General features: G+C 39.9%; 1 protein-coding gene across 1 annotated transcript in view; it reads right to left on the reverse strand.

The window, feature by feature from the left end:
• LOC139449803 (E3 ubiquitin-protein ligase MYCBP2-like) overlaps positions 1-15,817 on the reverse strand; it is a 129,005-nt gene extending 113,188 nt beyond the window's left edge. The window contains exons 1-11 of the mRNA XM_071231339.1: positions 15,556-15,817; positions 12,881-12,947; positions 9,861-10,088; positions 8,307-8,460; positions 5,985-6,181; positions 4,385-4,523; positions 3,867-3,976; positions 3,553-3,618; positions 2,083-2,179; positions 1,025-1,095; positions 440-593 (exon numbers count right to left, since the gene is read on the reverse strand). Of these exons, the coding sequence (XP_071087440.1) occupies positions 440-593; positions 1,025-1,095; positions 2,083-2,179; positions 3,553-3,618; positions 3,867-3,976; positions 4,385-4,523; positions 5,985-6,181; positions 8,307-8,460; positions 9,861-10,088; positions 12,881-12,947; positions 15,556-15,671 (1,399 nt within the window). The 5' untranslated portion in view covers positions 15,672-15,817. The remainder of the gene's footprint in view (positions 1-439; positions 594-1,024; positions 1,096-2,082; positions 2,180-3,552; positions 3,619-3,866; positions 3,977-4,384; positions 4,524-5,984; positions 6,182-8,306; positions 8,461-9,860; positions 10,089-12,880; positions 12,948-15,555) is intronic.
• Between the last annotated feature and the right edge of the window lie 6,493 nt (positions 15,818-22,310).

Consider the following 22,310-nt stretch of genomic DNA (forward strand, 5'->3'; position numbering starts at 1 on the left):
ATTTATGTACAGTTGTAAACACATTTTACTCAAATTAACAAGATGTTCTCAGTAATAAATCCTCGATTAATCAGTGTCAACTCAGTTTATTGCCTATTACAGTGATTGACCGATTGGACTATCATTCTAGGTACGATGTATTTACAGCAATCAAAACAAACAAAGCTTGTCAGTGTAGATAATCTTCATTGTGTTACAATTGCAGACAGAAATTGCTTAGTCCTAACTGTTGATCATGTCCGGTCAAAATTTAAGAATGTCCGGACAATACTTTTTAAAATGTCCGGACAGAAAAATTTAAATGTCCGGTAAGCAATATTTTAAACCGGACATTTGAGATTCCCAATCGGACATGTCCGGCGCATATGACGGTTTCCGGACCCCTGCTACAGACTACTAATTTCAGTACCTCAAGAGATTTTCAACATGTAACACTCACGGATAGACCTTCTTTCCATCTCCGGGTCTAGGGAGTTACTGCCAAACACGTCCATGCACTTGCGGGTGAGTTTCAGGGGGATCTCACTCATGACAGACATGGGACTCTTATCTGGACTGAACGTGCGGACCACGAAGCTGTCCTGCTGTAAACACTATAACCATTATGTCACATACAATAGTCATCCCAACCATCTTGGATACAGGTACAGAGGTTACACAGACAAGACGTGGTGAAATGAGGTGAAATGGAGTTTAACGTCGCGTTCAAGATTATTGTGGCTGCTTTTACAACAATGCTGATTTTATAGTGATAGCCCACCAAGATACTATGCCACTGTTTTACATGAATAGCCCAATCAGGTACAGTATATGGACTCCAAACCGACCTAGCTTTAATTCCTTAATGCCGAGCACCAGGCAGGGTAACAACAAGTACCATCTTTTAAAGTCTTTTGGAAAGACACGGCCAGGGATCGACCCCCGACCCTCTGCTCTCCAGGCGATAATCGAAATAATCGTCAATGGGAAGAAATATGAATACATAATATTCACAATAAATAACATTTCCTGTGAAAATACTTACATCTTTGGCTGGTGCAATTTGACCTATGCTCTCCCCATCACTGAATAACACACTCTGTCCAATGGTGTGACCTGGGAAGAACAGAAGGAGTGAGTGAGTGAGTGAATATGGTTTTACGCCGCTTTTAGCAATATTCCAGCAATATCACGGCGGGGGACACCAGAAATGGGCTTCACACATTGTACCAATGTCGGGAATTGAACCCGGGTTTTCGGCGTGACGAGCGAACACCTTAACCACTAGGCTACCCGACTGCCCCTGGAGAACAGAAGGGTTAATGTTAACACTGTACATTGGAGTATATACACTTCCTGATAAACTAAACATGGATCAACCATCACCTAACCAAGAGTAGACCACAAGAGTACAAGTGTGTCAGTTGGCAAATATTACACCATCTTCCTGAGGCAAGGGAGGTACTGATTATGAAAGCCCAGTTTCCACCCTTGTCGAACTAGGCTGAAATTATGGAGTTTTATTTTGGCTGGACTAACGAGTCTATGCAAAGCCCAATCACAATCATGTAATGAAACATTCATCTGGTTTGTAAACTGCCTTGCAGATTTTGGTCGCTTGCAGGATTTGCATAGCATGTGTACTGCCAACTCGGCATCAACAGTTATGGTAGAAACTGGACTTTTGCAGTTAGATAATGCCGTTGCCTCAGGAAGGTGATATTACACAGTAAATATTGTTATTTAAAATACAATCAAATAGGTGTTCTTTCATGCTTTAAGTTCCAAACAATGTCTTCTGCATTTGAGCACAATCATTTGGAAACCAGTGGCATTTTGAATCAAAACAAGTAAGTGTGATGTAACTAATCAAGTCTGGTCAATACAAACCAGTGGTTGACAGCATGAAGAACACTCATACTGTCAGGTTACGATGACACACAATCATCCAAGTCACACAATACAACCACCTCATTTTTATCAGCTCACAAAACAAGCAAGAGGTTCTAGGGATCTATTCTGACCCAGAATCCCTCATGTCCGAAAGAAGTCCGTCTGTATCATTTCCTTTACATATTTGGTTCTGTTGTCATAGCAACCTACCATCCAAATCACATGGTGCTTTCACGTCCAGACTGTCTCTGTTGATGACACACAGGCCGGGGGAGGAGTTGTTGTCCGATCGACACAGCAGTTTACCCTGCACACAAGGGCATTGTATCATTTTAATCACATACATTAAAATTCACTTTTACAACACAAAACATGCGTCCATACTTTGGCATTTATCAGTTAACCAGTGTATTATATCTCTATTATATTATAGCATTTAGTCTGGATCAGTCGCCAACACAGCTTTGTCTTGAGTCCAGTAGGAATGACACAATGCTGAAGGGATTTCCCACCACATCAAATCTTATTAAAATCAGATTTTTGTTCTCACTACCTCTGAACAAAGATCTGAGACCATCACATTACGATTTACATCAGAACAACACCTTTCATCAGACCAATCAGAGTGTCGCTTACCAGATAAGGAAAGTGACAGTTGGAATGTGTTTTCCAATTATGCAAACCTAAAAAGAATTAACATGGGGTATTCCGAAAAACAGTTACGGGCTTTACGACTGAATCCATCCAATCTAGGTCATCTATTAGCCATTCCCAAATGTTCTTTTGTTCAATTTTCAAATTTCTATCAAAAATTTGTCAAAATATGTTTCAAAGCGTCGTTGCCAGTTTGAAACTCATGCCATAAAACATGAGAAAGCGGCCATCTGATTGGTTAGTGTCAACTTCTTGTCAGTCATTCCATTGGTCAGACAAGTTTGCAAATGGTGGGTCTGACGTGACCCGTAATGTGATGTCCTCAGATCTGTGCTTAGAGAGAACTGAGATATCTTATTTTAATGAGATTGACCCACATCCTTATACTCAGGTCAACATCTTTTCCAGCTAAAATAGTTTTCTGATTGATTAAATTCATCAGGGGCTTGCTTGTACAAAGTCGCAATTCTAAAATAACAATGACAGCAAACTCTAGATAAGAAAGGACAACTTGATTTGCTGTTAATCGAGTGAAATTATGGGCTGGTTAGTGATACGAGGGATGGACATGGTCACGTGACAAAACAAAGCTATGGTGGCAAAAGGTTCTTTTGGTATTGATAATAAAACAACAGATATGGAATACACTTGATTTTGAGGATGAAATTTGTCTTGCAGGTTTCCTCTTTCTATTAAAAAATCTTCAGTATAAACTCAATTTTATTTACACATACAGTTAACTACAGTTATAGTGAACTCAAAGGAACCACTAATTTTAGTTTGTTATAACCGTAGTTAATAATATACATAAATACAGCATTTATATATATACAGAAAATGGAGGAGACAAAAAAGCAGTTTGCTGTAAGCATGTTCGTTTTAAGCATAGTTGAATGCGCATCTTTTCAACACAGGATATGTTGGAATACAAATGAATCAACTTACTTTTACAGTTCCAAAACATGAAGGACATTATAAGATATGAACAGTTATCTTCAATTGTTAAAGTACAATGTGATTTCCTACCCCACTGAAGGCAAGCCACACTGTCCTGTTGACTGGGAAGTTCTCTCTGTGCTTGTAGACATTGCCCTGGAATACACAACAGGATGAAGATATAGATTTGTATAAAGAGGCATTGTCAGAGTACTAAAGCATTAGAAGGTATAGCTGTGAGCACTGAATCAGTCTGTGGTAAATCAGTGTGCTAGTCCGAACTTGTCACTTGACATCATTTTCAGTAGCATTAGCGTGGACATTACAAGACAGATACCTTGATTGTATTTCTGTTCTGTCAAATTTCCTGTAGCTTTAGCGTGGACATTACAACACACACAAACCTTGATTGTTCCACCATATCCAGTTCCTATCTTAAACAGCCCCTTCTTGTTGAGTATATACAGGTATCTTCCATCACTAGCCACTGCACTGTTCTCCACGGTACTTTCACCTGGATACACAACAAATAGCATAAACAACAAGTGTTCTTTGACAAGACCCAGAGCTGTTTCAGGGCCATGCCTTTCACTTTATTTTTCCTTCAGGGGAACCTGCCAAAATTCTAGACATATTCTTCAGTGGGAAGCAAGCTCACTTTAACCTTTCTCGTTTTTCCCATTGCTGTTACTTCAGGATGGATTTTCGTATGACAATAAAACAGCCAGCCTCATCCAGCATCTCATTAATCTGCATAAAATGAAAGGAAACCGGTCTGGACTTTATAAACATCGATCATTGTGGTGATAGTACCACAGGGCTTCTCCAAAACCATCATCAAAACATTCAAATATTATTCTCTTCTTTAAGCACTGACGTGATCTGTAAATTCATCCCAATTCATCATAATATCTCAACTCACTATTTTTCAAGTTCGCTATATTGAACTTGTGAGAGTGGGACTTTGTTTTCACCCCATTGTTGAACCAATCTGGCAGCTGTGCCTTTCCCAGTAACACGGCTTGTACGCTCTTCTGTAGAGAAGTCAGGATTCCTGGCACCTGTAGACACACATCGTAAATCATACAGGCTGCAACACAGGGCTAGTTGGAAGACACTTCAATGCAAGAAGTCCATGAACATCAACATCAAATCAAGCGTCCAAGAAGACAAAAGAAGGACCTTATTTATCATAAAGTAAACTGATGAAGTAAAAAAATACAATGATAAGGCTTTAAAAATAAAAGAATTGGTTCTCAGGCAATGTTTTTGGAATATATAAAGCGAGTGGGCGATGTCTTTTTTTTTTGGGGGGGGGGGGGGGGGAGGGGGGTTGTGCATTCAAACTAGTATGTAACCAATAAACAGTTGCGGAATCAATAAGCAATTGTGTACAATCAACCTGGGAAAGGGCCTCCCTACATAAATGTATTTCTTTATGAGTAAAATACTGGAATAAAGTATTGGACGACTTTGGATTTAAGGATTATTTTTTTTTTAAATTAAAAATGGAGATAAAAACAAAACATGCGGTGAACTTTACGGTGATGCGGGCGGTGACTGAGAACCAAGACTATTTTATTTTAGCCTAAAGTAACTGAACTTTTACTGCAATAAAAATGCTGCAAGTGGAAGGAGGGTGAGGTTAAATGGGATTTAATGTCATGTTCAAGATTATTTCACTTATAATGACGAGCATGCATGTGTGTGTGTGGCTGCTGGTACTAGTCTAGAGGTATGTAAGTTTAATAGTGAGATACCATGCCTCAGTTTAACATGGAAACCCCGTCCAGATACTGATGCTTTATCCCCTTAATGCCGAGCACCAGCCACGGTTACAACAACCTATTTCAACATCTGGTAAGAAGTGACCAGGGGATTGAAACCGACCTACTGTTCCTGGGGCAGATGCCCTAGCCATTACACCACCATGGCAGGGCATTGTAAGTTGAAAGTGAGTTGAACGTTTTACACTTACTGAGTGGAATCAAACCTGGCCCACGTTCATTATGGGCAGGTTCACATACCACTTAACTACCAATTACTACTTATATACTAATACTGCCACCAATAAACCATTTTCGCAACCTGAAAACTATATGGCAGTAAATTTCTGCTCCTCCAACAAACTAAAAGAAAATCACACTGATCAAGAATCACTGTGTCAGAAACTCACTGTTAATACAAAGGTTACACACTGAACTTTGGACTGTTAGGTGAGAGAGTGAGTGAGTGAGTTTGGTTTTACGCCGCTTTTAGCAATATTGCAGCAATATCACGGCAGGGGACACCAGAAATGGGCTTCACACATTGTACCCATGTTGGGAATCAAACCCGGGTCTTCGGCATGACGAGCAAACGCTTTAACCACTAGGCTACCTGACCGCCCCTGTTAGGTGAGACTATTAGATTAAGGTGCTCTTATTTCACAACCATATTTGGCATGTTTTGATTTAGCTATTTAGCTACCACAGAAATGGACTGGAGACAGCATGATACAACGTTACAAGCACTATACCTACCAGTATATCTTGAGATGCCAGTGACGAGGGGCTCATCAGCAAAGCCTTGACAGCCTTCAACAGCTTCCCTGTGTCTCCCAGGGCAATAGTGAGGCTGATGAGGGCAGAACAGGCTAGAGCTGTCAGTGACTGGCCGTCAAACACTATGTCCGAGCCCACGTTGGTCGCTATCTCCATCAGCAAGTTGTACAGGTTCTCTGAAGACAAAAAAATGGACTGTAGCTTGGTGTGGTAGCAATACAACCAGATACAATACCATCTTTGATTATCTAGGGTATTAAATCTCCTTGTTATGATGATAAAAAATCATGAAAATTCGTAACCAGAGGCTACCAAAGTGAAGTCTGAATCTAATTGCTCTTAGCTCTTAGCATCAGATTTCTCTGTCAGCATGTTAGTAGTATTAGAATACACAACATGCCATTCAGAGCTTAATTTGATCACTTAAGAGCCACCAGGTATAAAGATTAATAGTCAGCAAGTGTTTTGTTTGTTTGTTGTTTAATGCCGCACACAGCAACATTCCAGCCATATGACAGCGCTCTGTAAATAATCAAGTCTGAACCAGACAATCCAGTGATTGACATAATGAGCGACAATCCACCCAATTGGGATACAATGATATGAATCAAATAAGTCAGCAAGCCTGACCACCCACTCCCGTTAGTTGCCTCTTACAACAAGCATAGTCGCCTTTCACGGCCAGCATGGGTTGCTGAAGACCTATTCTACCCCGATCTTCACGGGCCTGTCAGCAAGTGTGTTAGTGTTAATGAAGCTTTGAACAGTATATCAGTTTATAAATCATAGAAGTGCTAGCACTGACTGAGTATATGACAACATACCATTCAGAGTTGGGCTTTATGTTGTTTTGAACAGTACTAAAGTAAAGTCCCAGTGTGGGAGGAATACCCAAAGTGATGCAGGTCGTAGACATGTACCACTTTGGAGCAAGGATTACACAGCCGTGACAACCTGCATCCTGCACAAGTAGCAGTAACAAAGCCAAACCAAGGGTCATGTCAGAGTAAGTCTGGGATTTGAACCAATCTCATTAAAACCAGATCTTAATTCTCGCTACCCCTAAACAAAGATCTGAGGACATCCAATTACGGGTCACATAAGAACTACCTTTCATCCAGCCAATCAGAGTGTTGCTTACCAGATCAGGAAAGTGTCAGTCGGAAGGTGTTGTCACTTATTCCATTGGTCGGTCAAAGTTTGCAAAAGGACGGTCTGACATGAACCTAATGGGATGTCCTGAGATCTTTGTTTAGAGGTAGCGGGAACTAAGGTCTAATTTTAATGAGATTGTGATTTGAACCTAAAATCAATGGATCCTGGTAAGGATAAGGGAATTAACTCTCAGATGATGGGGACTATATGGAAAAAATGTATTCAGAAATGGAGGGTCATCACGGATGTTGTCAGGAGTCAATGAACTAGGTTCCTGTCAATCTCAAGAACTACCTACTGGTCACCCATCTAAGCTATGTCCATAATCAGTAGCCATTGTGACCACTCAATACACATTTTGGTAGGTACTTAGTACAACCAGAGGTACATGTAATTTGCACAAAATTCTCATTTTAGATGCATATTTAGCAAGTCAAATGAATATGTAGCACTGAACAGAACCCATAAACAGGGGTTAATTTAACTGCTGGCCTGTAGGCCCATGGCCAGTTAAAATTACAAAAGACTTGCTGAAACATGAAGTAGTCTGTCTGGCTTGTCAAAATGTCACCCCTTCTCTGTGTGTGCTTGTGAATCATGTAATTTCGATAAGAAAATATTTAGGGGGGATCAAGTCCTGTGAATGGTTGTCTCAAGATCATCTCCGTAGAAGGACACAACAGACAGCCATTTTGTAATGTTCTGTACAACATCTTTATGCTCATGAAATCACCACGAAATAAGGCAAATGGAAGTCAAGATTTATTCTCAGAGGGCAGGAAATGACATTTTAGGGTTGAGGAGTTTTCGGAACCCCCTGGGTAAGTCGTAGCCTTGAACATTTAATTTTGGGCCAGTTAGTTTGGAGAAGGGCAAGTAACATTTGAAAGCCCTGCTGGCTATATATGAATTTGTTGTTAAATCTACCACCTCAGAAACTGTCAATGATTTTCATATTGTCAAAAATAATAATCCTTTTGGTCCACACAAATGGTGATAAAATTCCTTGTCACACATTCACATTGCTAGTCTCCCACTAGCAGACTAACCATAGTTATTAGCATGATTAACCCTAAATTCTGTATATTCAAATAAATCCATAATTATTGATAACACATTCTTAGTCATTTCACAGACAATTCTTACCAACAACATCTGGTGGTTCACACTTCATGCCCTCTGGCTGTTGGCCCTGTAGCAGGTCGAGCAGGGCCTTCAGGGCCTTCACACACAGGTCGGGGTACTTGTGCCTCGTCTCACGCACCAGCTCAAACACTCCATTCAAGCCCAAGCCAACGATCTGCACATAACAGGAATAGAGAGTATGTAAGCAACATGTCATGGCCTATCAAAAAAAAAGCTCATCTCAAAAAATGATATTTAGAGCACAGATTAATACTTTCGTCCAATGACTGGTCACTAATTTGGTCAGGTGGATTACATAAGCACCTTCTCTAAGCTACTTCCCAGCACGTGACACCTTTGTTACACTCTCGGTAACATCGTGTGGGCACGGCCTTTACAAGAATCTTGTAATAGCCCCTGGTGGCACCACGATTGAGCACAGAAATTCCGGCCTAGTTCGGCAAGGGTGGAAACTGGAGATCTACAGTAAGATAACTTCCTTGTCTCGGGAAGATGGTACATAAAGTGATGAAGTACTGTAAAGTATACAGGCGCAAAGCTCTCGTGGTTCATTTCAGCATGACAAACCTTCAACAACGAACACTTGACTGCACGAACCGTACGATTCATATGAAATCGTGCAATCTGCTTCACAAATGATAAGGTGGAGATTGTGCTTCATGCAGTCTATAGTTCATGGAACTCCAGTATTTGCCGATGTTCTAACGTAGTTTCTTGTTTAACGCCACACTCATAAATATTCCAGCTATATAACGGCAGTCGAGTCTGGACTAAACAAACCAGTGATAGATATCATGAGCATCAATCCAAGCAATTGGGACACGATGACATGCAGTGAACTTGTCAGCGAACCTGATCACCCGATCCCGTTAGTTGCCTCTTACGACAAGCAGAGTCGCCTCTTAAGACAAGCAGAGTCGCCTCTTAGTCTTACAGCAAACGTGGTTTGCTGAAGATCTACCCTAACCTGAATCTTCATGAAAAGAAAGGGCTCGGCTTCTCCCAGGAATATGTTCATATTCCAATAAAGTACTTGCCGAACCCTTTGTTCTCACGACAGTACATTTATACCCCATCAAGTCCCGGCACTCGTCCTCTATCTATTACATAATCAGTCAATTTGTTTGTTAGATTTTATTCCTGTCGTAAGATGCTTGGGCCTGTCAGTAACCATAATGAACACTGTAGCCTTAACTGGTTCATTTGATACAAAGAGAACCTCACTATCTATGTGATGTCAGCATCTATTGGTTATACATTTGTGTATGTGCGAATTCAGAATATTCATTATCATGAAATAGTTCACTTCCCACAAAGGACAAGGTGTGATAAGAGCTCTTTTTGACTCACAAAATAGACAAGTGTCAAGTTTGAAAAATTGTCATGAAAATTATCGCCAGTATGCAAATGACTGACAAAGCAATTTTCTTACATAAACATTTTAATTTTTTACTTACAGAAACATTATATACAAAATTATTCTTAAAATTTATTAGAAAGGCATGAGCATTGGTACTAAAACAGGTAATAACAATATTTGCAAAAAAAACTTACCTTTGGTATTTTGATTGCACAATCTTTGTTTTTGTCATCATTATCATCATCAGTTTCCGAGTCTGATGTTTGTGTGGTTGTGGCGAGTCGGTACAGCCGCGCTGTGTCTCGCATACACTGCTCCAGGACAGACTGCCGGACGCTGGCGTACACGTTGAAGCCTGAAGCATTGCCCTGAAGCTCCACAGACAGGAACTGGGCATCAGGAATATCAGGGCTTCCCTCACGCTGAAACATTCAGTATCAAATTGAAGAATTCCAAAATCTGACCAAGTCTGTGTTTGTTTCTTTGTTTGTTTCTTTGTTTGTTGTTTGACACCATATTAACAATATTCCAGCTATATGATGGTGGGCTGTAAATAGTCTAGTCTGGACCAGACAAACCAATGACCAATATGAAAAATGTCCTATAAAGTCAGGTCGCATAATTAACCAAGTCACGGAGCCTTACCATCCAATCCACGCAGATGCCTTGTGCCACAAACATAGGTTGCTGGGGATTTATTCTTCCCCAGGAACCGCTAAGGGGGTTCACAGTGATTAAGTATGAGGTAACTGTCCAAAATTTGAGTGAGTGAGTGAGTTGGGTTTAATGCCGCTTTTAACAGTATTCCAGTTATCTCGCAGTGTGTCAGCTTAATGTGGGAGGAAAGCCCGAAATGATGCAGGTCTCCGACGTTTACCACTTCGGTGAAACCCACGAGCACGGGTATGGTGCTTACAAACCTAGAAACATAATTGGGGCGAACCGGTAGTGGTGGAACGATACATCGAACTATCGATTGATTGCGATTGCTTGTCTCACGATAGTACACTATCGATTGCAACTTGAAACAATCAATACTATTGGGGATAGTTTGTCTAACTATCGATAGTTTCGATAGTTAATTTGTTTGGTACATTTACTTTCTTAAAAAACATAGAAACAACTCCTATGATCATCTAACCTCTGTCGTGCTTTCGTTTGGATTGCACTACTTTGTCTGCTTGATTTAGAGTTACGTCCCTTAGCTACTCGTCACTAGGCAACATTGACAAGATGGCGGACGCCACATGTCAGTTTTTGTCAACTTTGTTTCCTAATTGATATGTTGAATCGCATTTAGTCATTCAGTGAATGCCAATGTGACAATTAAAGAGTTTGACAGTTTGTATTGTCAAATACTAGTCATTCAATCACATTCATTCACATAGGTGCTAAAACACTGCAGTAACCTAAGACTTTACCAATTACATGAAGTGAAATTTTGTATTAAAATGTTTTTGAGAGGTCAATTTGAACTTGTTTTCTTCTCATTTCTTGTTTTCTTTACAAATAGTATCAGAAAGTTATAATTATTTTGATGGTGTCAGTCAAAATGCTGAAATATATGCTGCTAAAGCCTGCTATAAATGAAAGTGAAAACTATCGCAATAGTAGGGCCACTATCGCAATAGTGTCCCAATAGTTGTTTTAACTATCGCAATAGTATCGCAATAGTAAAAAATGCCTCAATAGTCACCCCTACGAACCGGGATTCAAACCCACAATCATAGGTTTTTGGCGTGCCCAAGGGATGCAACTCTGCAAAGCGAATCGCGGCGCCTTAGACAACTGGGCCACCCGTGCCCCCGTCCAAGATTTGAAGCTATATGTTTCATTAAAAAAATGTGAAATAATTCCATCACTAATATAATTGAAATAGGCAGGAAGATATATTTAACCATAAGACGAGGCAAGTTTTATTCAACATGTTCAAAAAGTGATTTATGTATCCCCATGTGACATGTTTTTGAGTCTCACCTATTTTTTAGCCCCTAAACAATACGTGACCATGCGCTTGATGACGTAATCAAGGTGGACGCTTCAAAGCCCACAGTAAAGTGTTCGTCTCTTGCTGTTGAAGTTATGATACGAATTAAGCTACACAGGGTAGATATTCAATCTTACTTTCAAACTTACTTTCTCACTAATGCACATTTTATCAAACTTGATCTGATGATAATTTTGCATCTAACAGCGTATGCACCAATGATGTATCAAGTGCTGTTTGTAAACTTCCTGTGTGTATTTTCATGTGACTGATCATGTTGTGCAGCTATTTCAACTTGGCTGTCATGGAGGGGCTTGCAATCATGTGACAGTAACAAGATGGCGCCTGCTCAACTCGTCCCTCTTGGTGAGGGATTATCACTATAAAATTAACAAGACAATGTCATTTGACCATCCAAGTGTCAACAGAAATAAATGTTCTCAAAGGTAAGACTTAATTTTAGTGTACTGGTATTGTTATCAAACACGTGATTGGAAATAGGGGTCCGAAAACCCAAACCACGAGGATATATCAGTACATTTTAACAGTTTGTGCCCAGTTGTATATAGAACCATATGTATGTAAAAAAACCTAAAGTGGTGAAATGTTCCTGGAACTCAAATCAATTCTGACTGTTTTCCATTAGAATTCAAATCAGTTACAAGTATTTATGAATCTTTGCTCTACACGTTCAAGAAAAACATTGTTCATTATTCAACAGCTTTAACATGTCCAAGTTGAACACCTCAGCCTTAAAAATACAAATCCTTGTTAACCAGATTATAACTGACAATGCCTGATGGCAATTTACACACACTATGCTAAAGCTGACATCCATCACAATCCAGTGAACTAAACATACCGTAGATCTCTACTGACAAGGTGTTTGAGACACTGGAGGTGAGGTGAATTGGTGTTTAACGTCGCGTCCAAGATTATTGCACTTATACTTATACAGCGACGTGCATGCATGTGTGTGTGGGTGTATGTGTGGCTGCTTGTACTAGTCTGGACTGGTGCCGATTTATAGTGCTAGCACCCTGAGATACCATGCCGCATTTTTAACATGAATACCCCACTCTATGTAACAACAAGTACCATCTTTTAACATCTTTTGGTAAGACGCGGTTGGGGTTCGAATACCGGACCTTCCGCTCTCCGGGCTGACGCTCTACCACTTGACCACGGAGGTGGTCTTGAGACACTGGACAAAAAGTGACCACAAACCTTCTTGTTCCTCTCTTTAGCTTTGCTCTTCCCCTTCTTTTTGTTCTTTTTCTTGTCACCCTTTTTCCTGTTGAGAAAAAAAGAAGATGATTTTAAGGATTTCAGGTTCTGTTTGTTTTTCAGCACCAGTCAGCTATGCTCCTGCTTCATAACGGCAGTCTGAAAAGAAGCAAGACAAACACGTGGTTGATATCATGAGCAATGGCCCATGCCAATTCAGTAAGATATTAGGCAAGCAATCAAGTCACCAGGCCTGACCACCTGATCAAATTAAGTCTCAACAACAGGGAACTGGGGACATATCCAGCAATAGAAACTAACAGTTTTAGTCCACTAGTCCTTATAATGATAACATATAGCAAAATCCTTAAATATGGCAAATTTCCACTAGTCCTTATGATACCTTAAATATTTGGCAGTTTGGAAAGGACTATAGGATGAGTGCCAATGTGTAACTCTGTATTCTACCCTGATTTGTTTGTTTTGTTTGCTTGTTTGTCTCTTATGACAAGTACAGTGGCCTTTTACGAAGATCTAACCGGATTCTCCATGGGGCTTTTCCCTGGTTCCTGAATGGGTGGATTTGAGGTAATGGATCAGACTTTCATTACAAGCTACATTGTGTGAGGAATTGTGAGGAAATTAGGTATGGGGCAAAGATAGCAAATTTGAAAAATCAATTGCAGTTCAACAAGTTCGAGGTGCAAAACACACTCCACAACATTTTGTTCTAATCCTACTCAAACATTCTGGTTATGCTGCAACATTTGGTGTAGCTTAACAAAGTCAGACACTAGGAAGATGTCTCCTGGAATTCTCACTAAGATACCATCGATCTTCACTCGGCAATAGTCCGTGCCAAATTCATGAGTCTACAAGACCAATGTTTTAACTTAACATCATTTCCAGTAGATTTTAGAGTAAAATTAATGGAGAATCATTGGCAAAGCTTACTATTTTTGTTTTTTTCATGTTGTTTGTTGTTTAACCGTGCACTCAGCAATATTCCTGCTGTATGACTGGTATGATAGAGGCCTGTAGTTAATAGAGTCTGGACCAGACAAACCAGTGACTGATATAATGAGCAGCATCCCATGCTGTCAGGGTACAATGACACACAATCAACCAAGCAATACCACCAAATCTACTTCGTCACTGCTTACGACCAGCAAAGGTTGCTGGGGATCTATTCTAACCCGAAATTCTTCAGACCACTGAAGGGGTCGGGCCTGACAGTCCTTGTTTTCACATTAAAGTTTAAGAAGCCTTCAAAAGTTTTGTTTAGTCACATGGTACAGATTAACCAATGAAATTGCAAGATTCTTAATAGAGGTATAACAATAGTCTATATATGAATACTATATTCTACTGACAAGTCTGCAAAAGACAAGTTCGGGCAAGCAGACAAATCAATTACTGGGACTGACTGATATAATTTGGCTGTTCTAAACTCTCGATCATTGATCATACAACTAACACTGATCAATTACAATCCAGCATGAACATTGATGAATAAAGACAGACAATAATACATTTGGAGCATTCTTTTTCAGTTTCCCTTTACAACAAATGACATGGCAAAAAAACAGGCCTGAATGTCTGTTATGAGAGTTTTTTTCAGTTATATACATGCTATACTCAATATTATCATTCCCAGATAATGATAAGAATTCATTTCTGAGTGAGTGAATATAGTTTTACACCGCTTTTAGCCATAGTCCAGAAATATCACAGCGGGGAACACCAGAAATGGGCTTCACACATTGTACCCATGTGGGGAATCAAACCCGGCCTTTGGCGTGACGAGTGAACACTTTAACCATTAGGCTATCCCATCTCCCCAGAATTAATTTGTATAATTTGAACATTTCTTGTGGAAGGGGAGATAGGGAACAGAAAGGAATAGTACCACAGGTAAAAAATAAATTAATATGGTAAGTACCCTTAGAGCTTTTATGACTCGGCAATAAAAGCAACTGATCATTACCCACACGATTGGTTTTTTTTTACAGTAAGCTGCATATATTAAAAAGATCCAAAATTCATATTGTTCACACCATAATTCAATCAATATTTACATGATATATCTATTCAGTACCAAAGTTTGACATCAACCATTTCACTTTCTGCACAACACCCCATGTTACGTTTATGTGTGAGTTCCTTGTTCTTATCTTTTTTCCTCCTTTTCTCAATATACTACATTCACCTACAAGCTTATTTTATTAGTAAAACAAAATGAGGGCACATGTATTCAGTTATTAAAATTAATAGTTTGCCAATATTCAGTTTCATTCATAAATGAGTTGTTCACTAATTATGCCAATGTTAAATCAATGTCGTCAATATGAGAGATCAAATAGGTACGTTTGATGAGATGGTGAACGCTTCCGTGGAGCCCAGGAATTTATCCTCGTGATTGTAAAACGATCACAAAATATTCCTTATCTGAAAAAGATCCACTTTGTGACTTTAGTGATCATTAAATCAAATATACTTGGGACTTTACCAAGGTCTATCAAATCAAAAGGAGAAATCTTACAAAATAATCACCATTTTCTCAGAACATTTCAAGATCTAAAATGACCTTCCCGTGAATGAAAACTATATTGATGAGGTGCACACATATATGGAAATCGTAATTAAAGGGTATTAGGGGTTACAGGATGACTCACTTATTCGGGCTGTCATCGCGAATGCGGAAGAGGTCATGAAATTTGTTGCACAGCTCTTCGCCCCGCAAAAACGTGTCCAGTTGACTTCTAGAGCACTGCAAAACCGCTGTCGCCATTGTATTTTTTTCTCCCTCAGTCAATCAATCATATATTACAAGGCATTTTAGCGCTTTCCTGTCCACCGATCTTCCCAGATCTTCAGAAATATGCACAAGAAATTAAGAAATTGCTGTTCTGTTTTCGATTTTGACGTAGGCTGACATTTTGAATGGTGAATTCTGGGAATGTTCGGTGCCCGAGCAGACGACGTCGGAGTGTTCCGGATATTTCCGGAAATGTTCATCGAAATTGTTTTTGCACTGAATGCAATTATATTTTGGTTATTTTGATATCGTGAATGTTAACAACTGGTCTTAAATGTTTCATCTCAACGTGAGCACATATCCAGGCTATATTTCAGATTAACTGACGATGAAAGCATGTACTGCAAGTCACAGATCGATATCGTGATTTAAAATAGAACTTAGTCATAATAGGCATGTTACCACATACGAGCTTTGTACTTCGCTGTACGAAATCACCGTAGACTTTGAATGCATTCATGCGGTATGCATTATGTACACAGTGTAGTTAGTAACTCAGTGTTCTCTGTAATCCTTGTCTTTTAAAAACAAATAATCCCTTAAAACCCGTTTCAGGTGTATTTTCGTATTACGGAATAGAACTCCCGTCACTTGGCGGTAAAGAAACACCAGAATAACTATTGCAATAAATATTTCTTTGGCAACCCAAACATTATTAATTGCTCTGATTATGATTATGAATATTATTATAGATCAATAATTCATCTGAATTATGTGATTATTTATTTACTTATCAATTATATTTATATATTGCTTTTCATAATTACCTACTAAAATACCTAGTATATGATATCACAATCTCGAATTTTGTGAACTAAAACTTTCATGAAAGAAATGTACTTATTAATTTCAATTAATAGTAGTTGTTCATTTTAGCAGTTCAAACGTTTATATTGACATATATCTTTACGAAATCCTAATATATCATTATTATGTAAGGTATATTTTTATTTACATCGTGATAATAGTGAACTTCAAGATGCCATGAAACCTCATTACTGATACAGGGGTTGTGCAGAGTTGCGTCCCTTGGACACGCCAAGAAACCTGATTGTGGGTTCGAATCCCGGTTCGCCCCGATTATGTTTCTAGGTTTGTCAGCACCATACCTGTGCTCGTGGGTTTCACCGAAGTGGTAAACGTCTAAGACTTGCATCACTTCGGGCTTTCCTCCCACATTAAGCTGACACGTCGTGATATAACTGGAATACTGTTAAAAGCGGCGCTAAAACCAACTCACTCACTCTCTCACTCATTACTGATACATCACCAATAAATTCCCACGAGGCAATAGTTGAAAAGAAAATTGCAATGTCATGCACAGAAATGAGAAGCAATGGTTTTCAACTTGGTCTAATTACTAGGATTGGGAGAGGAAATAAATACGTATAAATTATACAACACAGTTTGGTACAAATACAACTTATGTCTTTGTGAATGAGTGTGGTTGTACGCCGCTTTTAGCAACTTTCCGACCACATCACGGCGGGGTCACCAAGAACAGGTTTCACACATTGTACTCTAGCTTTAGTGGTACAAATATTCTGACACTCGTTTTGAAAAATCAATATTACACACACACATCCGTGTAACAATCTCTATCGTCAGTCTCATACAATGTATCCCTTGTGTTGAAAGGTTCACTGTCAGGCATATTTTGATTCCCTGCGTGAACTAAAGAGACAAAAGGAATTCCTTGTAAAGCAGAATGTCTGAAAGATCTGTTTACCCGTGTAAGCGGGCATCTTTTTGTAAACTATTTTACAGGAATTGGTCTATATCCAAAATTGCATATTGAATCTGATATTTACCTTGATGTTTTACTGAGAAAGGACCCATGAAGATCCGGCTTGAAATAGGTATTCAGCAACCCATGCATGCCGTAAAAGGCGACTAAGGGGATCGGGTGGTCAGGATCGCTTACTTGGTTGATGCATGTCATAGTATCCCAATGGCGTTGATCGATGATTATGATATCAATCACTCGATTTTCTGGTCCAGATTTTATTATTTACAGACCGCCGTCATACAGCTGGAATTTTGCTGAGTGCGGCGTTAAACAACAAACAAACTGTGAATGTTTTAGTGGATGTATATAATTTTGTTCTCGTCGCTTAATTGGCTATTGCCAATGCTATGTGAAACACTGACTGACTTCATTCGCTCGCTCACTTATTCACTCAAACTGAAGAAAAGGAATGAGGTTGTACGCTGATATTTTCACAACTTGAAGATAACACAAAAGAGACTTCAAGTTGTGCCAACGTGCGTGGTCGTTTTGTAAACTAGGTAGAATTAAAACTTTGTGTATCCCTTCAGATGATCCGAACAATGTGTTTTCTAACTTATATAACGCACTTAATTAATAATAACAGCCAAATAAACTCACGAATAGCTTTATTAAGATACAATTTCTAAATCTGTGTTATCATTTACACTTGTTGATGTGAATTAAGGGGAGATAACTCGTACGACCTTAGTGTCCACAAGTCCTCTCAACACGAACATTTTCCGGCTGTTCATTTACAGTGTGAGGTGAGGTGAAAAAGGGTTTAACATCGCGTCCAAGATTATTGCACTTATATAGCGACGTGCATGTACGTGTGTGTTTTTGTGTGGCTGCTTGTACTAGTCCGGAGTGATGCCGATTTATAGTGCTAGCTCACTGAGATACCATGCCGCAGTTTAACATGAATACCCCACTCAGACACAGTATACTGACTCCGAGCCGACCAGTCCTTGTTTTAGCCCCTTAATCCCGAGCGTCAGACAGGGTAACAACAAGTACCATCTATTAACGTCTTTTGGTATGACGCAGTCGGGGATCGAACCCCGAAACTTCCGCTCTCCGGGCGGACGCTCTATCACTAGACCACGGAGGCGGTCCTGTTCATTTATGGAATCTCCCTGTTGCTTTTACAACATTTACAACATTTACAACTGTTAAACATGTGGAACATCAAAGTAATTAAATGTATTATAAAATATATTTGATAATTATAGTAAACACGTGTACACTGTTCCATATATCTCGAGACCCGTGGAGACCCGGGTTAGAATAGGTCTTCAGCAACCCATGCTTGCCGTAAGGGGTGACTAACGGGATCGGGTGGTAAAGCTCGCTGACTTGGTCGGTGCAGGTCATCGTGTCCCAATTGCGTGGATTGATGCTCATGATGCTAATTACTGGATTGTCTGGTCCAGACTCGATTATGTACAGACCGCAGTCATATAGCTGGAATATTGCTGAGTGCGTCGTTTAACAAATAAACAAAATGTATCTCGAGTTTTATGTTGCGATCATTTCCTGATCCATATTTTTTGTTCATCCTTGGGAATCGAGCAAATAAAGAATAGGATTTTCGTTACAACCGACGTAAGGAGTTCAGGACCTGAGTGTTTGTGTGACACTGTCACTGTACCCGACAGCGTGATTGTTGCTCGTGCTATCCAATGGTTTGGCGGTCCAGGTTTGATTGCGTCCTGCGTATTATATTGGTGTGTGTGTGTGTGTAATTCAGGTACCAATTAGTCCCAAGAAACCGGTACTTAAATGGATCGGTTGGTAACTTGCTGCTTGCGTGACACCGTACTCCGTACTCTTGCATAGGGGGTTGTTCATAATATCAACCACAGGTACGACTCACATATTTACAGGTCGCCGTCACACACACGCACGCACGCACGCACGCACGCTCACTCATGATGTCAATCACTGGATTATCTGGTTCAGACTCGATTTATGACAGACCGCCGTCATATAGCTGGAATATTACTGAGTGTGGCGTTAACATCCAAACAAACAAACGCCCGTATGCACGCACGTAGCTGTAGCTGGACCTTTCCAGGCTGCGGCGTTAAACAAACAAACAAACAAACAAACAAACAAACAAACGCTTATTAATATTGAGACGTAACGTAATACCGAGACGTAACGTAAAACAATCTTTCGATTGCGATCTATAAATTATCAAGAGTTATCACAGCTTCAGGGGGTGGTAGGTTAGCCTAGTGTTTAAAGCATTCACTCGTCACGCGTAAGACCCGGGTTAGTTTCCCTACGTGGGTACAATGTGTGAACCTCATTTCTGGTGTCCCCCGCCGTGATATTGCTGTAATATTGCTAAAGCGGCTTAATACATACTCTCTCACAACTTCACGACGAAATAGATTCTCTATGTTGTAGAATATTGAGCCAGCCGTACACACATGGTCAGTTATACAGCAGACACATTCATGAATGGTGTCATACATTTTTTGTAAACTTCATCATTTATCAAGCTTTATTACCTACACGGGCAAACATATCGGGGGTTCATAAAAATCATATATGCCCTAGGGTCATATCACGTCACGAGACAACAGTGTATTGTTTCCGTCATCTGGACGGCATTGTTGACGTCATTCGAATCTTAAAGTGACGTGAGGTCGGAATGGCGTCACACTATAAATGACGTCATAACTGAAGATTGTTGACGTCATTCGACAAATTGTGATTCCGCTGCTGTTGCGACTTGCCCGTCCATGTCATACAATGTTTACCACACTCGTGCCTAAATTCCGGTTTTTCCCGAGCGAGAAATAGTATGACATGAATACTCATATAACATCCTCTATTTATGATATGTTTAAATCAATCCATATAATTTATCTACGGATACGGTGACTCCCCTTTTCGTCCTGAAATTATTTATCCAGAATCCAAGCTTTCCGGACGAATGCCATCGGCCACTTAACGGAAGCACTATTCATATATTGCCAAGGGATGATATTCGTTAATCCAGACATGTGTTAATCCGGATTTTATTGTGGACGGTGTATCCTGGATTAATGAGGTTTCGCTTTTTTTAAAACAGTTTTTGAAAATATATTCAATTGAAAATGATAGTAAAATTCCTTTACGGTGCCATTATCGGAGAATTCTCCATCACGTGGGATGGGACCTCTTCAAGATATGTGGCAACACTCATTTTGCCGGTGTGGAGATTTAAATCACCCAACATGAACGCGCTGGTCTGGATTCATACCGTAGATAATCGTCTAAAAACATTTAACGGTAACAAAATTCTACAAATTAAATATTTGGTAATATATAATCCGTCTGTTTTTTTCTCATTCGAGTCGCATATGTTTGGTTTGTAATATGTGTGAAAGAAATTTTGAGACTTTGGGGTAAGAGGCGACTATCGTAATCGGGTAATCAGACTCGCTGACTTGGTTGATGCATGTCATCGTATCCCGTTTGCGTGGATCGGTGCTCATGATGTCAATCACTGGATTGTCTGGTCCACATTCGATTATTGTCTAGCCGGGAGAGCCACATTTCAGAAATGGCTATTGCCGGTAGAGCCACATTTTCAGCTGAGAGCATTTCACCTATTCTAGCGGGTAATTAATTAATCTGATTACCGATACCTTTAAATGAGTGTCACACATTTAAATTACATCCTCATCTTCACTACAGACAAGAACATTGAACATTTCCTGGGACATTAGTTAGAGGGTGTTTCTTTCACTTCACCCAATGTATCTGGAGGAGGGTGCAGAAAGAAGGTCTGGTGATGGTCTATAAGGAAGATAAGGAGGTGAAGAAGCTGGTGACAAGAGCTGCTGCCCTCCCTCTAGTACCTCGTGACAAAGTGGATGATGTGTGGCTTGATGCCATTGCTGAGTCTCCTGCTTGCCCTAAAGTGACTGCCTTCATGGACTACGTGACAACCAGTTGGGTTCAAGGAGGGGCCTTCATGCCAGAGATTTGGAACCATTTCGAAAACCAAGGCCACCGTACCAATAATCACCTGGAAGGGTGGCACAACAAGATAAAGAAACTTGCCAGGAAGTGCCACCCGAACATCTACGAGGTAGTGAAGCTATTTCAGCGAGAGCAGTCACTCAAAGAGGTTGCAGTCCTGAGACTCTCTCACCAGTGGTCAGAACCTTCACGAAGAAAGAAGTACAAGGCAATCGCTGCACGTATTGCGTCCCTCAAGATCCAGCTCCTGAACCAACACCTGAGTGAGATGGAATATGCTGACCACGTGGGCGACCTCCTTCATCTGCAGTAATGACATAAAATCCATTATGATATTCATATGCTATTCATATTCAACAATGTAAAGTTTTGATGAATATGTTATCCTTGTTGAATAAAAAATGAGAAAACAAGACTTGTTTTGTTATATACGGTAACCTGTTAGAATCACAAAGCATGTTTTGACAGTATAGCCGCGAGAGCCACATTATACAATCACGCAACCATAACCATTGCCGCGAGAGCCACATCAATTTTCGAAATGTGGCTTTGCCGGCCTGTAACCATTTACAGACCGTCGTCATTTCGCTGGAATATTATTAAATGCGGCGTTAAACAGCAAAACAAACAAACAAAACAAAGCTGGCAATAAACTGTCAACACAATCTTGAACTTGCATACTTTTCGCACGCATGGTGCTTATAGCCTTGGAAAAATACCACCTTAAACAAAGCAAAAGGGCGTAATACCTACAATGAAAAACACAAACAAAGTCATGTTATGAGCAATTACTTTTTGTCTGTAATAAGAAGATGAAATACATTGCTGATGGCTTGAAACTGACACTTATGACGCATCAG

This window comes from Haliotis cracherodii, unplaced genomic scaffold, assembly GCF_022045235.1.
Source record: "Haliotis cracherodii isolate W230 unplaced genomic scaffold, xgHalCrac1.p SCAF_8, whole genome shotgun sequence".
In the NCBI taxonomy this organism is placed as follows: Eukaryota; Metazoa; Mollusca; class Gastropoda; order Lepetellida; family Haliotidae; genus Haliotis; species Haliotis cracherodii.